The sequence below is a fragment of the Bombina bombina genome, chromosome 3, assembly GCF_027579735.1.
Source record: "Bombina bombina isolate aBomBom1 chromosome 3, aBomBom1.pri, whole genome shotgun sequence".
Classification (NCBI taxonomy): domain Eukaryota; kingdom Metazoa; phylum Chordata; class Amphibia; order Anura; family Bombinatoridae; genus Bombina; species Bombina bombina.
This window is the reverse complement of record NC_069501.1, coordinates 533824474-533842757: the sequence shown is the minus strand read 5'-3', so window position 1 is coordinate 533842757 and position 18284 is coordinate 533824474. Positions and strand designations below refer to the sequence as shown.

At 40.0% G+C, this 18284-nt stretch overlaps 1 protein-coding gene across 2 annotated transcripts in view; it reads right to left on the bottom strand.

Moving 5' to 3' along the window:
• The window catches only part of ARID1A (AT-rich interaction domain 1A), a 502854-nt gene that overhangs the window by 148591 nt on the left and 335979 nt on the right, over positions 1-18284 (bottom strand). For both annotated transcript variants that reach the window (XM_053706985.1, XM_053706984.1), the window contains exon 11: positions 331-540. In XM_053706985.1, coding sequence (XP_053562960.1) covers positions 331-540 — 210 coding nt within the window. The remainder of the gene's footprint in view (positions 1-330; positions 541-18284) is intronic.

Sequence of the window (18284 nt, the reverse complement as noted above, 5' to 3'; positions counted from 1 at the left end):
CTGTTTCAGAGTAAATAGTACATACCAGCACTATTTTAAAATAACAAACACTTGATAGAAGAATAAAAAACTACATTTAAACACCAAAAAACTCTTAACCATCTCCGTGGAGATGTTGCCTGTGCAACGGCAAAGAGAATGACTGGGGTGGGCGGAGCCTAGGAGGGACTATATGGCCAGCTTTGCTGGGACTCTTTGCCATTTCCTGTTGGGGAAGAGATATTCCCCACAAGTAAGGATGACGCCGTGGACCGGACACACCAATGTTGGAGAAATTGACATTAAAAAAAATGCATGAAGAATAGAGTGGATAGAGAATATGTAACAAACCTGTGTGAGACCTCCAATATCCTTGACCGAAACATATAGACGATAAAGGTCAAGGGGCTTCCTGCCTACAGCTGGCAGGTTGGTCATGCCCATGGCCTTCTCTTCTGTAAAGGACAGGTAGCGATCCACCCACATCTTCCTGTCTGGTTCTACCCCAAGCTCGTACAACTTTGTGATCTTCTCATTTGTAGTAGTAGATGAGCTGGACTTCTGTAAAAGTTAAGCAGCAACCACATATTAAAACACCTTTAAAAGCACTGACATTGAGATTGCCAGATCTCTTAGCATTCTACTGCTTAGACTTCATATACATGAGCTGAAATAATTTTAAAGAAAGTCTAGTAAAAAAAAAAAAAAAACAATAAAACAAACAACCCTTATACCTGATAAATTATTTTCTTTTGGCATGATGGTCCACAGTCCTCCATAACAGATTGGATATATTTCCCGCCACTAGGAGGTCAAGAACCCATACAAGAGCTTTAAAACACTCCCACCACTCTCTAGCTTTCCGTATAGCCAAGTAAAGAATATAAAGTAAAGGTAGGAAAGGCAAAGCAGTGTCTATAGAGTTGTCATAAGAACCGTCGCCCAAAAATTGAAACGGGCAGGGCATGTGGATCATCATCATTCCGAAAGGAAATAATCAGGTAAGCATAAAATTTAGTTTTCTTTTGTAAAATGATGGGCCACCATCCTCCATAAAATATGGGATTAATACCCAAGCAGATTGTTTGTGTTACGGAAAGGGGGAGACAATATTTCAGGCAGTTCTTATTTAGCCAACACTGAGCCCTGAAGGACTTTCCTGCCAAAAAGCTGCTTGCTAAAAAGCAAAACTTCCAGCAAAAAAACTCTTAAAGGGACAGTCAACACTTCCGTTGACATTATTTGATATAGAAAAATAAAAACCGAAGATCCGCCTGCACTATACCCCTTCTGCCTTGCTTCTGTACTAATCACTGTCGCCAACTTCTCTAATACCGGGTAAATATGGCAGCCGAACTCCCCCCATCGTTACGTAGCTGCCTTCTTCTTCAAATGATCAGCAAATCAGAATCCAATCCAATTGCGCTTGCAATTTCTGACAGAGTATTGGATTCTGATTTGCTTATAATTTGAAGAAGGCGGCAGCTACGGTGGGGGGAGTTCGGCTGCCATATTTACCCGGTATTAGAGAAGTTAGCAACAGTGATTAGTACAGAAGCAAGGCAGAAGGGGTATAATGCAGGCGGATCTTCGGTTTTTATTTTTCTATATCAAATAATGTTAACGGAAGTGTTGACTGTCCATTTAAAAAAAGTACGCAGATAAGACATATTGCAGCTTTGCAAATCTGCTCCAAAGATGTAAAAGCTTTCAAAAACCCACAATGTTGTTGCACAATATTGCAATTTCTCTTTAAGAAAGAACTGTAATGCTTTTATAAAGATGACCTTTCAAATGAGAAAGTATTGAATCCCTTCTTATGAATTAAGAGGCAAACTCTACTTTAGTAGCTTTCTGCCCCTTTCTAGATTAAGTAGTGAAAATACAAACTAGAAGTTTGACTAAACTATAGTTGCTTGGAGTTAGAACTTCAAAGCATTTACTAAAATCCGATTAAATTCCACTACCTAGTTAGCAGGACCTGAATACAATACAATGAAGGAACAGCCATCTCTTGATTGGTATTTTCCTTTACGAAGTAAATCATATTTAGTACAAAGTATAGTCTTCACCTTGTGATAGTGAAAAATATAGAATCACAGACAAGGCTAACCCTCTGGAATAACACCATTTAAAGTATGTCTTCCAATCTTGTGTTAAATCTCTTGTGTTAGGCTTCCTGGCCTGCATTTAAAGGGATACTAAACCCATTTTTCTTTTTCTTTCATGCTTCGATAGAGCATATAATTTTAAGCAACTTTCTAATTTACTCATTATCAATTTGTCTTTGTTCACTTGGTATCTTTATTTGAAAAAGCAGGAAGGTAAGCATAGGAGCCGGCCCATTTTTGGATCAGTACCTGGGTAGTGTTTGCTGATTGGTGGCTAAATGTAGCCCCCAATCAGCAAGAACTATCCAGGGTGCTGAAACAAAAATGGGCCGGCTCCTATGCTTACATTCCTGCTTTTTCAAATAAAGATAGCAAGTGAACAAAGAAAAACTGATAATAGGAGAAAATTAGAAAGTTGCTTAAAATTGCATGCTCTATCCGAATCATGAAATAAAAAAAATTGGGTTTAGTATCCCTTTAAGATTAAATGACTAAATCAAATCTCTATGTTCCAAAACTAGGTGGTCTCACTCCACACCATTAAATTAGAGATTTGAAAACTTGATACGAAAGAGAACCTTGAGACAACATAGTCAGTCTCAGAGGAAAAGGGCTATGGAAAGCAAAAGAACATATGCACATATGCAGGTCAACATACAAAGTCCTGCAGTACAAGGCTGGAGCAACTAATATTACCAACGTTGACTCGATTGTCAAGGTGACTAATATGTGAACCTAGGATCTTGTAGAATAGATTGTAAGTGTGACATTTAAGAGAGAAGCCATAAGAACTATGTCCTGTAAACCCATTGGATCAATAAGCGAGTAAAAAAAATATATGTATGGAGCGACCACTCATGAATTGACCGATTGAATGCTGGAATGATCCACCTCCCAGTTCACACATGGTATTGTGATTGCCAGTAGGGATCTACAATTTCTCTCTGCCCAAGACAGAGTAACAGGCACTTCCTGCATGGTCAGTAGACTGCAGTTTATCTACCGTGAGAACTATGTAGGACATCACCATGATGTTGTCCCAACTGGAAACGGATAAACTTTCCTCTTTCAATGGAGGCCAGGGCTGACTAGCCCAAAGATCACTCAAAGTTCTGGAATGTTGAATAACCTTGCCACAAGGTGATAAACCCAAACCCTCCAGCTTGAGAGACCAGAGTTAGTTGGTACAATAGATCAAGATTAGCAAATGAAGGATGTCCAAAGGGACAAAGACAGACTGTCTTTAAGAAAAAGATTGACTGATTGAGAAATCCAAAGCAATTTGTGAGCCAAATGTAAATAATTCACTACAAATTAAATGCACTATCTGAACCAAAGTTTAATTTTGGCTTCAGTGTCCTTTTCATGCTCAGTGTCTGCATGATAAATGTATGTGCATACATATAAATCACTCTTACAATGGAATAAAAAAGGAAATTTATGCCTACCTGATAAATTTGTTTCTTTTTAGACACAATGAATCCACGGATCATCATCCTTACTTGTGGGATATTCATCTCCTGGTCAGCAGGAGGAGGCAGAGCACCACAGCAGAGCTGCTATATATAGCTCCTCCCTTCCCTCCCACACCAGTCATTCGACCGAAGTTAGGAAGAGAAAGGAAAAGCCAAGGTGCAGAGGTGTCTGAAGTTTACAAAAATTAACCTGTCTCAAGAGAACAGGGCGGGCCGTGGACTCATCGTGTCTAAAAATTAACAAATGTATCAGGTAAGCATACATTTTCTTTTCTTTTTAGACACAATGAGTCCACGGATCATCATCCTTACTTGTGGGATACAATACCAAAGCTAGAGTACACGGATGATAAGGGAGGGACAAGACAGGGAACCTAAACGGAAGGCACCACTGCTTGAAGACCCTTTCTCCCAAAAGCAGCCTCAGCCGAAGCAAAAGTATCAAATTTGTAAAATTTAGAAAAAGCGTGAAGAGAGGACCAAGTTGCAGCCTTGCAAATCTGTTCTAGAGAAGTTTCATTTTTAAATGCCCCTGAGGAAGCAACAGCCCTAGTAGAATGAGCCGTAACTCTTAAAGGAGGCTGCTGTCCAGCAGTCTCATATGCAAAACGGATGATACACTTCAGCCAAAAAGAAAGAGGTAGACGTAGCTTTCTGACCCTTAAGTTTTCCAGAGAAAGCGACAGAGAAAGCGACAGAGAAAGCGACAGAGAAAGCGACAGAGAAAGCGACAGAGAAAGCGACAGAGAAAGCGACAGAGAAAGCGACAGAGAAAGCGACAGAGAAAGCGACAGAGAAAGCGACAGAGAAAGCGACAGAGAAAGCGACAGAGAAAGCGACAGAGAAAGCGACAGAGAAAGCGACAGAGAAAGCGACAGAGAAAACGACAAACGAAAGTCAGTCGCTTGTAAATAAAAATTTTAAAGCACGGACTACGTCCAAATTGTGCAGAAGACGTTCCTTTTGAGAAGGATTAGGACACAAGGAAGGAACAACAATCTCCTGATTAATGTCCCCGTCTGAAACAACCTTAGGAAGAAACCCTAGTTTAGTACGTAAAACTACCTTATCTGAATGGAAAATAAGGTAAGGCGAATTGAATAGCAACGCCGAGAGCCCAGGCACTCTTCAAGCTGAAGAAATAGCAACAAGAAATAAAACTTTCAAAGATAACTTAATATCTAAGGAATGCATAGGCTCAAACGGAGCCCCTTAAAGAACATTAAGAACAGACTTCATAGAGGAGTAACTGGTTTGAACACAGGCCTGATCCGAACCAAGGCCTGACAAAAAGATTGTACATCTGGAACATCTGCCAGACGCTTGAGTAACAAAATAGATAAGGCAGAGATCTGACCCTTTAGGGAACTTGCCGATAAACCCTTCTCCAAACCTTCTTGGAGAAAAGACAAAATTCTGGGAATCCTAACTCTACTCCATGAGTAGCCCTTGGATTCACACCAAATACAGATATTTACGCCATATCTTAAGGTAAATCTTTCTAGTTACAGGTTTACGCGCCTGAATTAAGGTCTCTATGACCGAATCAGAAAAACCCCGCTTGGATAGGATCAAGCGTTCAATCTCCAAGCAGTCAGCTTCAGAGAAGCTAGATTTGTGTGAAGGAAGGGTCCTTGAATGAGAAAATCCTTCCTCAATGGAAGTTTCCAAGGTGGCAGGGATAACAAGTACACCGGATCAGCATACCAAATCCTGCGAGGCCACGCAGGAGCGATAAGGATCACTGATGCCTTCTCCTGTTTGATTTGAGCAACGACCCGAGGAAGAAAAGTAAACGGGGGAAATAGATATGCTAAGCTGAAGGACCAAGGAACTGCCAAAGAATCTATCAGTTCCGCCTGGGGATCCCTGGACCTGGACCCGTATCTCGGGAGCTTGGCAGACTGGCGAGATGCCATGAGATCTAACTCCACCCGACCCCATTTGAGAATCGGGTTGGAAAATACTTCCGGATGGATTTCCCATTTTCCCGGATGAAAAGTCTGCCTGCTCGAAAAGTCTGCCTGCTCAGAAAGTCTGCCTCCCAGATGTCCACCCCTGGGATGTGGATCGCTGACAGATGGCAAGAATGGGCCTCCGCCCACCGGATTATCTTGGCTACCTCGGTCATCGCTAAGGAACTCCTCGTTCCTCCCTGATGATTGATGTAAGCCACTGTCATGTTATCCGACTGGAATCTGATGAACTGGGCGGAAGCCAACTGAGGCCAGGCCAGAAGAGCATTGAAGATCGCTCCTAGTTCCAGGATGTTTATAGGAACATACTCCCTGAGCCTTTAGGTACCCCAGACTGTTCCCTATCCTAAAAGGCTGGCGTCCGTTGTCACAATCACCCATGAAGGTCTGCAAAAGCATGTCCCCTGGGATAGATGATTCAGAGACAACCACCACTGAATAGAGTCCCTCGTCTGCTGTTCCAGGGTTATTCGAGGAGACAAATCTGCATAATCCCTTAGCATATCTAACTGCAGAGACCTGAGGTGAAACCGAGCAAACGGTATGATGTCCATTGCCGCCACCATCAGTCAGATTGCTTCCATGTACTGAGCCACTGACGATTGAGAATTGGACTGAAGGGCTCGACAGTTATCTAGAATCTTTGATTTCCTGACTTCTGTCAGAAAAATCCCCATAGATATAGAATCGATTAGAGTTTCCAAGAAAGTCACCCTCGTCTTCGGGATTAAGGAACTCTTTTCCAGATTCACCTTTCACCCGTGAGTTCTCAGGAAGGATAGCACAATGTCGGTATGGGACCTTGTTTGTTGACAAGATGACGCCTGGATTAGAATATCGTCCAGATAAGGTGCCACAGCAATGCCTGTGGTCTTAGAGCTACCAGCAGAGACCCCAGAACCCTTGTGAAAATTCTGGGTGCCGTGGCCAGACCGAAAGGAAGAGCCACAAACTGAAAGTGTTCGTCCAGAAAGGCAAACCTTAGGAACTTGTGATGATCTCTGTGGATAGGAACATGAAGATATGCATCCTTTAAATCCACTGTCATAAATTGACCCTCCTGGATCAAAGAAAGAATGGTACGAATAGTCCCAATCTTGAACGATGGAACTCTGAGAAACTTGTTTAGACTCTTGAGGTCTAATATGTTTGAAGGTTCCCTCTTTTTTGGGAACCACAAACAGATTTGAATAAAAACCCTGCTCCTGTTCTGGAACGGGAACAATTACTCCCAGGGAGGAGAGGTCTCTTACACAATGTAAGAACGCCTCTCCTTTCAACTAAACTGCAGATAATCTTGAAAAACAGAAACCTGCCTCTGGGATAAAAACTCTTTGAACACTGATTTGTGTCCCTGGGACACTGTTTTCTATTGCCCAGGGATCCTGAACATCTCGAACCTGAGCGAAGACGAAATATTGCCCTCTACAAGAACCGGTCCCGGATCGGGGGCATGTCCTCCACGCTCTGTCTGAATCAACAGCAGACTATTTTTTTTATTTTTTAAATTCTTTAAATTACAAAAGAATTACTTTCGTCAAGCCAGATCCCAACAAAGTCTTCCCCTTGCAAGGAATCGCTAAAATCTTAGAACAAGTCTCTAACCATGAGAATGTGAGCTGGAACAGAGAAACCTGAAACCTATGCTCCCAGTTTGAAAACTTTAAGGGAAAAATTTGAAATAAAGGAATTAATCAACTCAAAGGCTTTTATCCTATCCTGGGTCTTTATCCAGGGGAGATTCAGACTTGGTAGCATCAGAAAACGCATCAGAACATACGCCGTCGCACTAGTGACGGTAGCAAAAAACACAGCTTGTTGCCATTATAAACCCTGGTGTATGATCCTTTTCTAATTCTTATCCATAGGACCTTCGAACCCAACTATCCTCTAAGGGTATCATAGTTCTCTTAGCTAGGCTGGAAACTACTCCTTCCACCCTAGTCAAAGTGTGCCCAACTTCCTTAGCTAAGCCGATCATGGAAATTCTTTTGATGAAAGGAAATGCGGTTCCTTCCATTCCTTAATAACTTACTGGACGTCCTAGATAACACCAGTAGTGTCGGAGTCGCCCAGGGTAGCTAAAACATTCTAAGTAACAAATGGAGGTAAACAAGCTAAAAAACAGAGAAAAACAACCTCAGGATCAATAAAGATAATATTCTACCTGAGCCTGAGAATTCATTATCAGATAACCTCTTAGTATCTTCCTCTTTGTTAACAGGGAGGAAACAGCTAGGATAGCAACTACTAAATCAATCACCCTGATTGAAATGAATTACTCTAGCAATGTTTTCTACCACGTTGGAAAAACTATGATGTATGAAATGCAAAGTAATTCCAAATGGAGTGTTAGAGGAAGCTCAGGGCACTGCATGTGGGCCATAATCTTTGTGGGACACTATAGGAGAAATTTGTGGCATAGATTGACCATAGTCAACAGACTCCCAAAGTAGTAGAAGGTTCATATGAAAAATTTACACAAACGTTACTGTCTCTTTAAAATTAAAAAGTAACTAATTTTTGCGTGTTCTTGTTCCATCCTAAGACATAAAAGATGGATTAAACAAATAAACAGTGAAATTCCTTTAATAAAGATTATCAGATAAAACTGTAACTGTCTCTTTAAATGTAAAAATCAACTCATTTTTTGTGGGCTTGTTTCAATCTACAACCCAAAGGATTATCCTTGTGTGTAGAAAGTGCTTAGACTAGGACACAAACATATAAACACCGGCAGAAACTTCAGATAAAACTTGCTGAGGCGCCCTCCAGATACTTTAACATTCTTAAAACATCATGTACCTAGAACGACATGACAGATTGTAAACAGATCCGGAGGGCAGCTGTAGCGCTATCAGGACCCACATAGAACAAGACACAGTGTGTTAAGCTAGCACAGATAAGATCGCTCTCAGAAACTGCTCTATGCGATATAACAGAAGAGCAAGTGCGGTCTAAGTCGGCCCCAAGCTTCGCCCTTCGTGGGCGTGACACTCCCATCTTAGAGAATGCATAGTTAAAACTCGTAGATAGAATATGCAGCTGAAAAGAAAGGCGCCAAAACTAAACCCCGCCCTTCGTGGGCGTAACAATACATGCTCTCCAGGTCGCCATCATTATGTTAAAGATAGATTACGGGGAGATGTTACTGAAACCTTCTTGAATCTGGGGGCAAATTGTAATACCAGAGAAAGGTATAAAATGTGCATAACTGATATATCTTATTATATTATAGATTATACAGATGAGTTGAGCCAACCTACAAAAATATAAAAGATAATATACTAAGGGGTTTAACCCTCACTGTTATAGGGCACATCCCTCATGGTATCCAGCTCAATTTAAGTGTCCCCAAAAGCCACTCTCCTCAGCCCCAGTGCCTGCAATAAACATGCTGTCAGAAAATCCTCCTAATTCCGTATATAGGAGATATATGTCCCAGTAAAGTGCTATACTTCCTCTGTCCTGAATTTTTTCTGTGTGCTTCAGACCCAGAATAAAAAGTTAGCACTTACCTTGATATTCTGTCCGACAGCAGGGCAGCTCAGCAGGTTTAGGAGGTCCTCTCCCTCCCATATCCCTGTGGAAAATTATAAAGCCCGAGTTAAGTTTGCTTAGGCTATCAGAATAAGGGCAGCATAAATATATAGGAGGTGCAGTGAGAATTATGTCCCACCAGTTCCTATTGCTCTAAAGCCACCAATAGCTCTACTGTAGAGACCGATATGGACTACGGCTACACCCTAGAACAAAGCAGCACACACTGGCACCACATTAAAAATCATAAACTCTTGATTGAAGAATCTATACTAACACCTCACTTTACCTCTTCCTATCACTAACGTAGGCAAAGAGAATGACTGGAGTGGGAGTGCTCCAAAAATTAACTATAGATAAGTAATTGCTCCAAAAACTATTGCACCCCAAGAGTAAGGGGAGAAATTAACCTCTAAAAGGAACTTAAGTCACAGATTGTTAACTTTGACAAAAATACCCCCTGCACCTCGTCACAGCTCTGCTGTGGCACCTATCTGCCCCCAGGGTACTTCAAAATAACACGCCAACAAGTCGGATCATAGAACCCCTGTCTAAGATCAACCGGAGTTAATGCTTGCTGCTTCACAGCCAGAGGAAAGTGAGCATCTGAGCGCGCAAAATTAGGTCCCGCCCATCATGTTCCGATGTTCAATTAGGCCTAAAACAACCGCATGGTGAAGCGGTTTCAAGAAAAAACCAAGTGGAACTTTTTTTTTACCCCAATAACACACCAACATTGTCAAACTGTTTATTTTGCAATAAAAAAAATGTTTAAACAATTCCTGCCTCTCCCAGTGTCTCATATAATGCTAAAGGGCCACTAAACCGAAAATCTTTCATTCATTATTCAGATAGAGAATAGAAATTTAAAAATTACAATTTACTTCCATAAATTATTTTGCTTCAATTGTTAAATATCCTTATTTGAAGAAAAAACAATGCACATGGTGAGCCAATATCATGATGCTTCTATGTGCAGCAACCAATCAGCAGCTAGTGAGCATATCTAGATATGCTTTTCATCAAAGAATATCAAGAGAATAAAACAAATTAGATAATAAGTAAATTAGATAGATGTTTAAAATTGCATTCTCTTTCTAAATCATAAAATAAAAAATGTTGGTGGCATGTCCCTTTAAGCCCATTCTAATGATTGCTCATATTTGTCATGAGAATCTAAGCAGAGGTCTCCCAGTAACACCCCTTTGTTTCACATGTTTACTGCTTACCCCTTCCCTTGTAGGGAAATAAATGCCAGCCAATTCTGATATAACAAGTCTCCTCAGAAAAAAAGGGCTGCACATACCTTAATGCTGCTTGTAGCATGAACCGTTTTCCACACTGAAGATGTCTCTTGTGTTACCATTAGAAGCTCTGTGGGAACCAACATGGATCTTAGTTACATCTGCTAAGATCATCAACCTCAGGGCAGAAATCTTCTTCCATATCCCCCTGAGGGAAATAGTACTCACCGGTACCATTTAAAAATAAAAAACTTGATTGAAGAAACTAAAACTAACACCTCACTTTACCTCTTCCTAGTATAACACAGGCAAAGAGAATGACTGGAGGTGGAGGGGAAGGGAGGAGCTATATATACAGCTCTGCTGTGGTGCTCTTTGCCACTTCCTGTTAGCAGGAGGATAATATCCCACAAGGATGAAATCTGTGCACTCGTCTTATCTTGTAGAAGAAATTGTGCTTTTATACAAAAATCATAACCACCAAAAAAGGGTGGGCCTCATGGACTCTTGCCAATATGAAAGAAATGAATTTATCAGGTAAGTTCTTACATAAATTATGTTTTCTTTCATGTAATTGGCAAGAGTCCATGAGCCAGTGACATATGGGATAGAAATACCCCAGATGTGAAAGACCACAGAAGAGTCACTAGAAAGGGAGGGATAAAAAAAAAAAACAGCTATTTCCGCTGAAAAAAAATAAATCCACAAAAAAAAAAAAAAGTCTCAAATTTTACAGATTTCAGGAAAATAAATTAAATCAAAAGCAGAAGAATCAGACAGCTGCCTGAAGAACTTTTCTACCAAAGACTGCTTCAGAAGAGGCAAATACATAAAATTGGTAACATTTTGTAAATGTATGCAAAGGAGACCAAATTGCTGCTTTCCAAATCTGATCAACCGAAGCTTCATTCTTAAAAGAAGTTGCGACTGATCTAGTAGAATGAGCTGGAGACTGTCCCGCATCCAAATAAGCCTTGTGAATCAAAAGCTTTAACCAAGATGCCAAAGAAATGGCAGAGGCTTTCTGACCTTTCCTAGAAGGAGAGAAGACAAGAAATAGACTAGAAGTCTTTCAGAAATCATTAGTAGCAACAACATAGTATTTCAAAGCCCTTACCACATCCAAAGAATGTAAATATCTTTCAAGAGAATTCTTGGGATTAGGACACAAGGAAGGAACAACAATTTCCCTACTAATGTTGTTAGAATTCACAACCTTAGGAAGAAATTTAAACGAAGTCCGCAAAACAGCCTTATCCTGATGGAAAATAAGAAAAACATAATTTATGTAAGAACTTACCTGATAAATGCATTTCTTTCATATTAGCAAGAGTCCATGAGCTAGTGACGTATGGGATATATATTCCTACCAGGAGGGGCAAAGTTTCCCAAACCTCAAAATGCCTATAGATACACCCCTCACCACACCCACAATTCAGTTTAACGAATAGCCAAGAAGTGGGGTGATAAGAAAGGAGCGAAAGCATAAAAAAATAAGGAATTGGAATAATTGTGCTTTATACAAAAAAAAAAAAAAAAAAAATAACCACCACAAAAAGGGTGGGCCTCATGGACTCTTGCTAATATGAAAGAAATGAATTTATCAGGTAAGTTCTTACATAAATTATGTTTTCTTTCATGTAATTAGCAAGAGTCCATGAGCTAGTGACGTATGGGATAATAAATACCCAAGATGTGGAACTTCCACGCAAGAGTCACTAGAGAGGGAGGGATAAAATAAAGACAGCCAATTCCGCTGAAAAATAATAATAATCCACAACCCAAAACAAAAGTTTTAATCTTAATAATGAAAAAAACTGAAATTATAAGCAGAAGAATCAAACTGAAACAGCTGCCTGAAGTACTTTTCTGCCAAAAACTGCTTCAGAAGAAGAAAACACATCAAAATGGTAGAATTTAGTAAAAGTATGCAAAGAAGACCAAGTTGCTGCTTTGCAAATCTGATCAACAGAAGCTTCATTCCTAAACGCCCAGGAAGTAGAAACTGACCTAGTAGAATGAGCCGTAATTCTTTGAGGCGGGGAATTACCCGACTCTACATAAGCATGATGAATCAAAGACTTTAACCAAGACGCCAAAGAAATGGCGGAGGCCTTCTGACCTTTTCTGGACCCAGAAAAGATAATAAATAGACTAGAAGTCTTTGTAAAATCTTTAGTAGCTTCAACATAATATTTCAAAGCTCTTACTACATCCAATGAATGTAAAGATCTCTCCTTTGAATTCTTCGGATTAGGACACAATGAAGGAACCACAATTTCTCTACTAATGTTGTTAGAATTCACAACCTTAGGTAAAAATTTAAATTTAGTCCGCAACACTGCCTTATCCTGATGAAAAATCAGAGAAGGAGATTCACAAGAAAGAGCAGATAACTCAGAAACTCTTCTAGCAGAAGAGATGGCCAAAAGAAACAGAACTTTCCAAGAAAGTAATTTAATGTCCAGAGAATGCATAGGTTCAAACGGAGGAGCTTGTAAAGCCCTCAGAACCAAATTAAGACTCCAAGGAGGAGAGATTGACTTAATGACAGGTTTGATACGAACCAAAGCCTGTACAAAACAATGAATATCAGGAAGATTAGCAATCTTTCTGTGAAAAAGAACAGAAAGAGCAGAGATTTGTCCTTTCAAAGAACTTGCAGACAAACCTTTATCCAAACCATCCTGAAGAAACTGTAAAATTCTAGGAATTCTGAAAGAATGCCAGGAGAATTTATGAGAAGAACACCAAGAAATATAAGTCTTCCAGACTCGATAATAAATCTTCCTAGACACAGATTTACGAGCCTGTAACATAGTATTAATTACTGAGTCAGAGAAACCTCTATGACTAAGAATCAAGCGTTCAATTTCCATACCTTCAAATTTAATAATTTGAGATCCTGATGGAAAAAAGGGCCTTGAGATAGAAGGTCTGGTCTTAACGGAAGAGCCCAAGGTTGGCAACTGGCCATCCGAATGAGATCCGCATACCAAAACCTGTGAGGCCATGCTGGAGCCACCAGCAGCACAAACGAACGTTCCATTAGAATCTTGGAAATCACCTTTGGAAGAAGAACTAGAGGCGGAAAGATATAGGCAGGATGATAATTCCAAGGAAGCGACAACGCGTCCACTGCCTCCGCCTGAGGGTCCCTGGATCTGGACAGATACCTGGGAAGTTTCTTGTTTAGATGAGAGGCCATCAGATCTATTTCTGGAAGTCCCCAGATTTGAACAATCTGAAGAAAAACCTCTGGGTGAAGGGACCATTCGCCCGGATGTAACGTCTGGCGACTGAGATAATCCGCTTCCCAATTGTCTACACCTGGGATGTGAACCGCAGAGATTAGACAGGAGCTGGATTCCGCCCATACAAGTATCCGAGATACTTCTTTCATAGCCTGTGGACTGTGAGTCCCACCTTGATGATTGACATATGCCACGGTTGTGACATTGTCTGTCTGAAAACAAATAAACGATTCTCTCTTCAGAAGAGGCCAAAACTGAAGAGCTCTGAAAATCGCACGGAGTTCCAAAATGTTGATTGGTAATCTCGCCTCCTGAGATTCCCAAACCCCCTGCGCTGTCAGAGATCCCCATACAGCTCCCCAACCTGACAGACTCGCATCTGTTGAGATCACAGTCCAGGTTGGACGAACAAAAGAAGCCCCTTGGACTAAACGATGGTGATCTATCCACCACGTCAGAGAGTGTCGTACATTGGGATTTAAGGATATAAATTGTGATATCTTTGTATAATCCCTGCACCACTGGTTCAGCATACAAAGCTGAAGAGGTCGCATGTGAAAACGAGCAAAAGGGATCGCGTCCGATGCAGCAGTCATGAGACCTAGAATTTCCATGCACAAAGCTACCGAAGGGAATGATTGAGACTGAAGGTTTCGACAGGCTGAAACCAATTTCAGACGTCTCTTTTCTGTTAGAGACAAGGTCATGGACACTGAATCTATTTGAAAACCCAAAAAGGTTACCTTTATCTGAGGAATCAACGAACTCTTTGGTAAATTGATCCTCCAACCATGTTTTTGAAGAAACAACACAAGTTGATTCGTGTGAGATTCTGCAGAATGTAAACACTGAGCAAGTAACAAGATATCGTCCAAATAAGGAAATACCGCAATACCTTGTTCTCTGATTACAGAGAGAAGGGCACCGAGAACCTTTGAAAAGATCCTTGGAGCTGTTGCTAGGCCAAACGGAAGGGCCACAAACTGGTAATGCTTGTCTAGAAAAGAGAATCTCAGAAACTGAAAGTGATCTGGATGAATCGGAATATGAAGATATGCATCCTGTACATCTATTGTGGACATATAATGCCCTTGCTGAACAAAAGGCAGAATAGTCCTTATAGTTACCATTTTGAATGTTGGTATTCTTACATAGCGATTCAATATATTTAGATCCAGAACTGGTCTGAAGGAATTCTCCTTCTTTGGAACAATGAATAGATTTGAGTAAAACCCCAGACCCTGTTCCAGAACTGGAACTGGCACAATTACTCCAGCCAACTCTAGATCTGAAACACATTTCAGAAATGCCTGAGCCTTCACTGGGTTTATTGGAATGCGAGAGAGAAAAAATCTCCTCGCAGGCGGCCTTCCTATCCTGTACCCTTGTGAAACAATGTTCTGAATCCAAAGACTGTGAATCGAATTGATCCAAATGTCTTTGAAAAATCGTAACCTGCCCCCTACCAGCTGTGCTGGAATGAGGGCAGCACCTTCATGTGGACTTGGGAGCTGGTTTTGACTTTCTAAAAGGCTTGGTTTTATTCCAGATTGGAGAAGTTTTCCAGACAGAAACCGTTCCTTTAGGGGAAGGGTCAGGCTTTTGTTCCTTATTCTGACGAAAGGAACGAAAACGATTAGCAGCCCTGTATTTACCTTTAGATTTTTTTGTCCTGAGGCAAAAAAGTTCCTTTCCCCCCAGTAACAGTTGAAATTATAGAATCCAACTGGGAACCAAATAATTTATTACCTTGGAAAGAAAGAGAAAGCAAAGTTGACTTAGAAGACATATCTGCATTCCAAGTTTTAAGCCATAAAGCTCTTCTAGCTAAAATAGCTAAAGACATATACCTGACATCAACCCTAATGATATCAAAGATGGCATCACAAATAAAGTTATTAGCATGTTGAAGGAGTTTAACAATGCTATGAGCATTATGGTCTGATACTTGTTGTGCTAAAGCCTCCAACCAAAAAGTGGAAGCGGCAGCAACATCAGCCAAAGAAATAGCAGGCCTAAGAAGATTACCTGAACATAAATAAGCTTTCCTTAGAAAGGATTCAATCTTCCTATCTAAAGGATCCTTAAAGGAAGTACTATCTGCCGTAGGAATAGTAGTACGTTTAGCAAGAGTAGAGATAGCCCCATCAACTTTAGGGATTTTGTCCCAAAACTCTAATCTGTCAGATGGCACAGGATACAATTTCTTAAACCTTTGAGAAGGAGTAAATGAAGTACCCATATTATTCCATTCCCTAGAAATTACTTCAGAAATAGCATCAGGGACAGGAAAAACTTCTGGAATAACCATAGGAGGTTTAAAAACCGAATTTAAACGCTTAGTAGATTTAGTATCAAGAGGACTAGATTCCTCCATTTCTAAAGCGATTAAAACTTCTTTAAGTAAAGAGCGAATAAATTCCATCTTAAATAAATATGAAGATTTATCAGTGTCAATATCTGAGACAGAATCCTCTGAACCAGAAAATTCCTCATCAGAAACAGACAAATCAGACGGTCATTTAAAATTTCATCTGAAAAATTAGAAGTTTTTAAAGACCTTTTACGTTTACTGGAAGGAGAAATAACAGACATAGCCTTCCTAATGGATTTAGAAACAAAATCTCTTATATTAACAGGAACATCCTGAGTATTAGATGTTGAGGGAACAGCAACAGGTAATGGTATATTACTAATGGAAATACTATCTGCATTAGCAAGCTTATCATGACATTCATCACAAACTACAGCCGGAGGAACAGTTAGCACAAGTTTACAACAAATGCACTTTACTTTGGTAGAACCAGCATCAGGCAGCGTCTTTCCAGAAGTAGATTCTGATCCAGGGTCAATCTGAGACATCTTGCAATATGTAAAAGAAAAAACAACATATAAAGCAAAATTATCAACTCCTTAAATGACAGTTTCAGGAATGGGAAAGAATGCCAATGAATAAGCCTCTAGCAACCAGAAACAATGAAAAAATGAGACTGAAATAATGTGAAAAAAAGGTGGAGACAAGAATGACGTCCACATTTTTTAGCGCCAAAAAAGACGCCCACATTATTGGCGCCTTAAATTTTTGGGCGCCAAGAATGACGCCACATCCGGTAACGCCGACATTTTCAGCCCCCGCGAGCCTAACAGCCCACAGGGAAAAACAGTCAATTTGAAAACAATTTTTAAGGTAAGAAAAAATTGATTATTCATATGCATTAACCCAAATAATGAAACTGACTTGTCTGAAATAAGGAATATTGATCATCCTGAATCAAGGCAAATATAAGTTTAAAGACATATATTTAGAACTTTATATAAAAGTGCCCAACCATAGCTTAGAGTGTCACAAAAAATAAGACTTACTTAGCCCAGGACACTCATCTACATATAGTAGATGGCCAAACCAGTACTGAAACGAGAATCAGTAGAGGTAATGGTATATAAGCGCATATCAACGTAGAATCTAGCACAAACTTACTTCACCACCTCCACGGGAGGCAAAGTTAGTAAAACTAAATTGTGGGTGTGGTGAGGGGTGTATTTATAGGCATTTTGAGGCTTGGTAAACTTTGCCCCTCCTGGTAGGAATGTATATCCCATACGTCACTAGCTCATGGACTCTTGCTAATTACATGAAAGAAAGGAGACTCGCGAGCGAGAGCAGACAATTCTGAAACTCTTCTAGCTGAAGAGATAGCCAAAAGAAACTTTCCAAGAAAGTAGTTTAATATCCAAAGAATGCAGAGACTCAAAAGGAGAAGCCTGCAAAGCCTTCAAAACCAAATTAAGTCTCCAAGGAGGAGAGATTGATTTAACAGGCTTGATACAAACCAAAGCCTGAACAAAACAGTGAATATCAGGAAGTTTAACAATGATTTGTCCGTTCAAGGTACTTGCAGACAAACCTTTATCCAAACCATCCTGAAGAAACTGTAAAATTCTAGGAATCCTAAAAGAATGCCATGAAATATAGGTTTTCCAAACCCGATAATAAATCTTCCTTAAAACAGATTTACGAGCCTGTAGCATAGTATTAATCACCGAGTCAGAAAAACCTCTATGACTAAGTACTAAGCGTTCAATTTCCATACCTTCAAATTTAGCGATTTGAGATCCTGATGGAAAAACAGACCTTGAGACAGAAGGTCTGGCCTTAAAGGGACAGTCTACCATAGAATTGTTATTGTTTTAAAAGATAGATAATCCCTTTATTACCCATTCCCCAGTTTTGCATAACCAACAATTAATACACTTTTTACCTCTGATTACCTTGTATCTAGGAACCTTCTTCCAGCCCCCTGATCACATGACTGACCGTTTATTATTTATGGTCTTAAATTTAGCATTGTTTTGTGCTAAATCGTAAATAACCCCCTGTGCCTGAACACAGTGTTATCTGTATGGCCCACGTGTATTTTCTGTCTGGGTTGAAAAGAGATTTAAAAAGCATGTGATAAGAGGCAGCCCTCAAAGGCTTAGAAATTAGCATATGAGCCTACCTATGTTTAGTTTTAACTAAGAATACCAAGAGAAAAAAGCAAATTTGATGAAAAAAGTAAATTGGAAAATTGATTAAAATTAAAAGTCCTATCTAAATAATGAAAGTTTAATTTATACTAGACTGTCCCTTTAAAGGAAGTTGCCAAGGTTGGCAACTGGACATCCAGGCAAGATCCACATACCAAAACCTATGAGGTCATGCTGG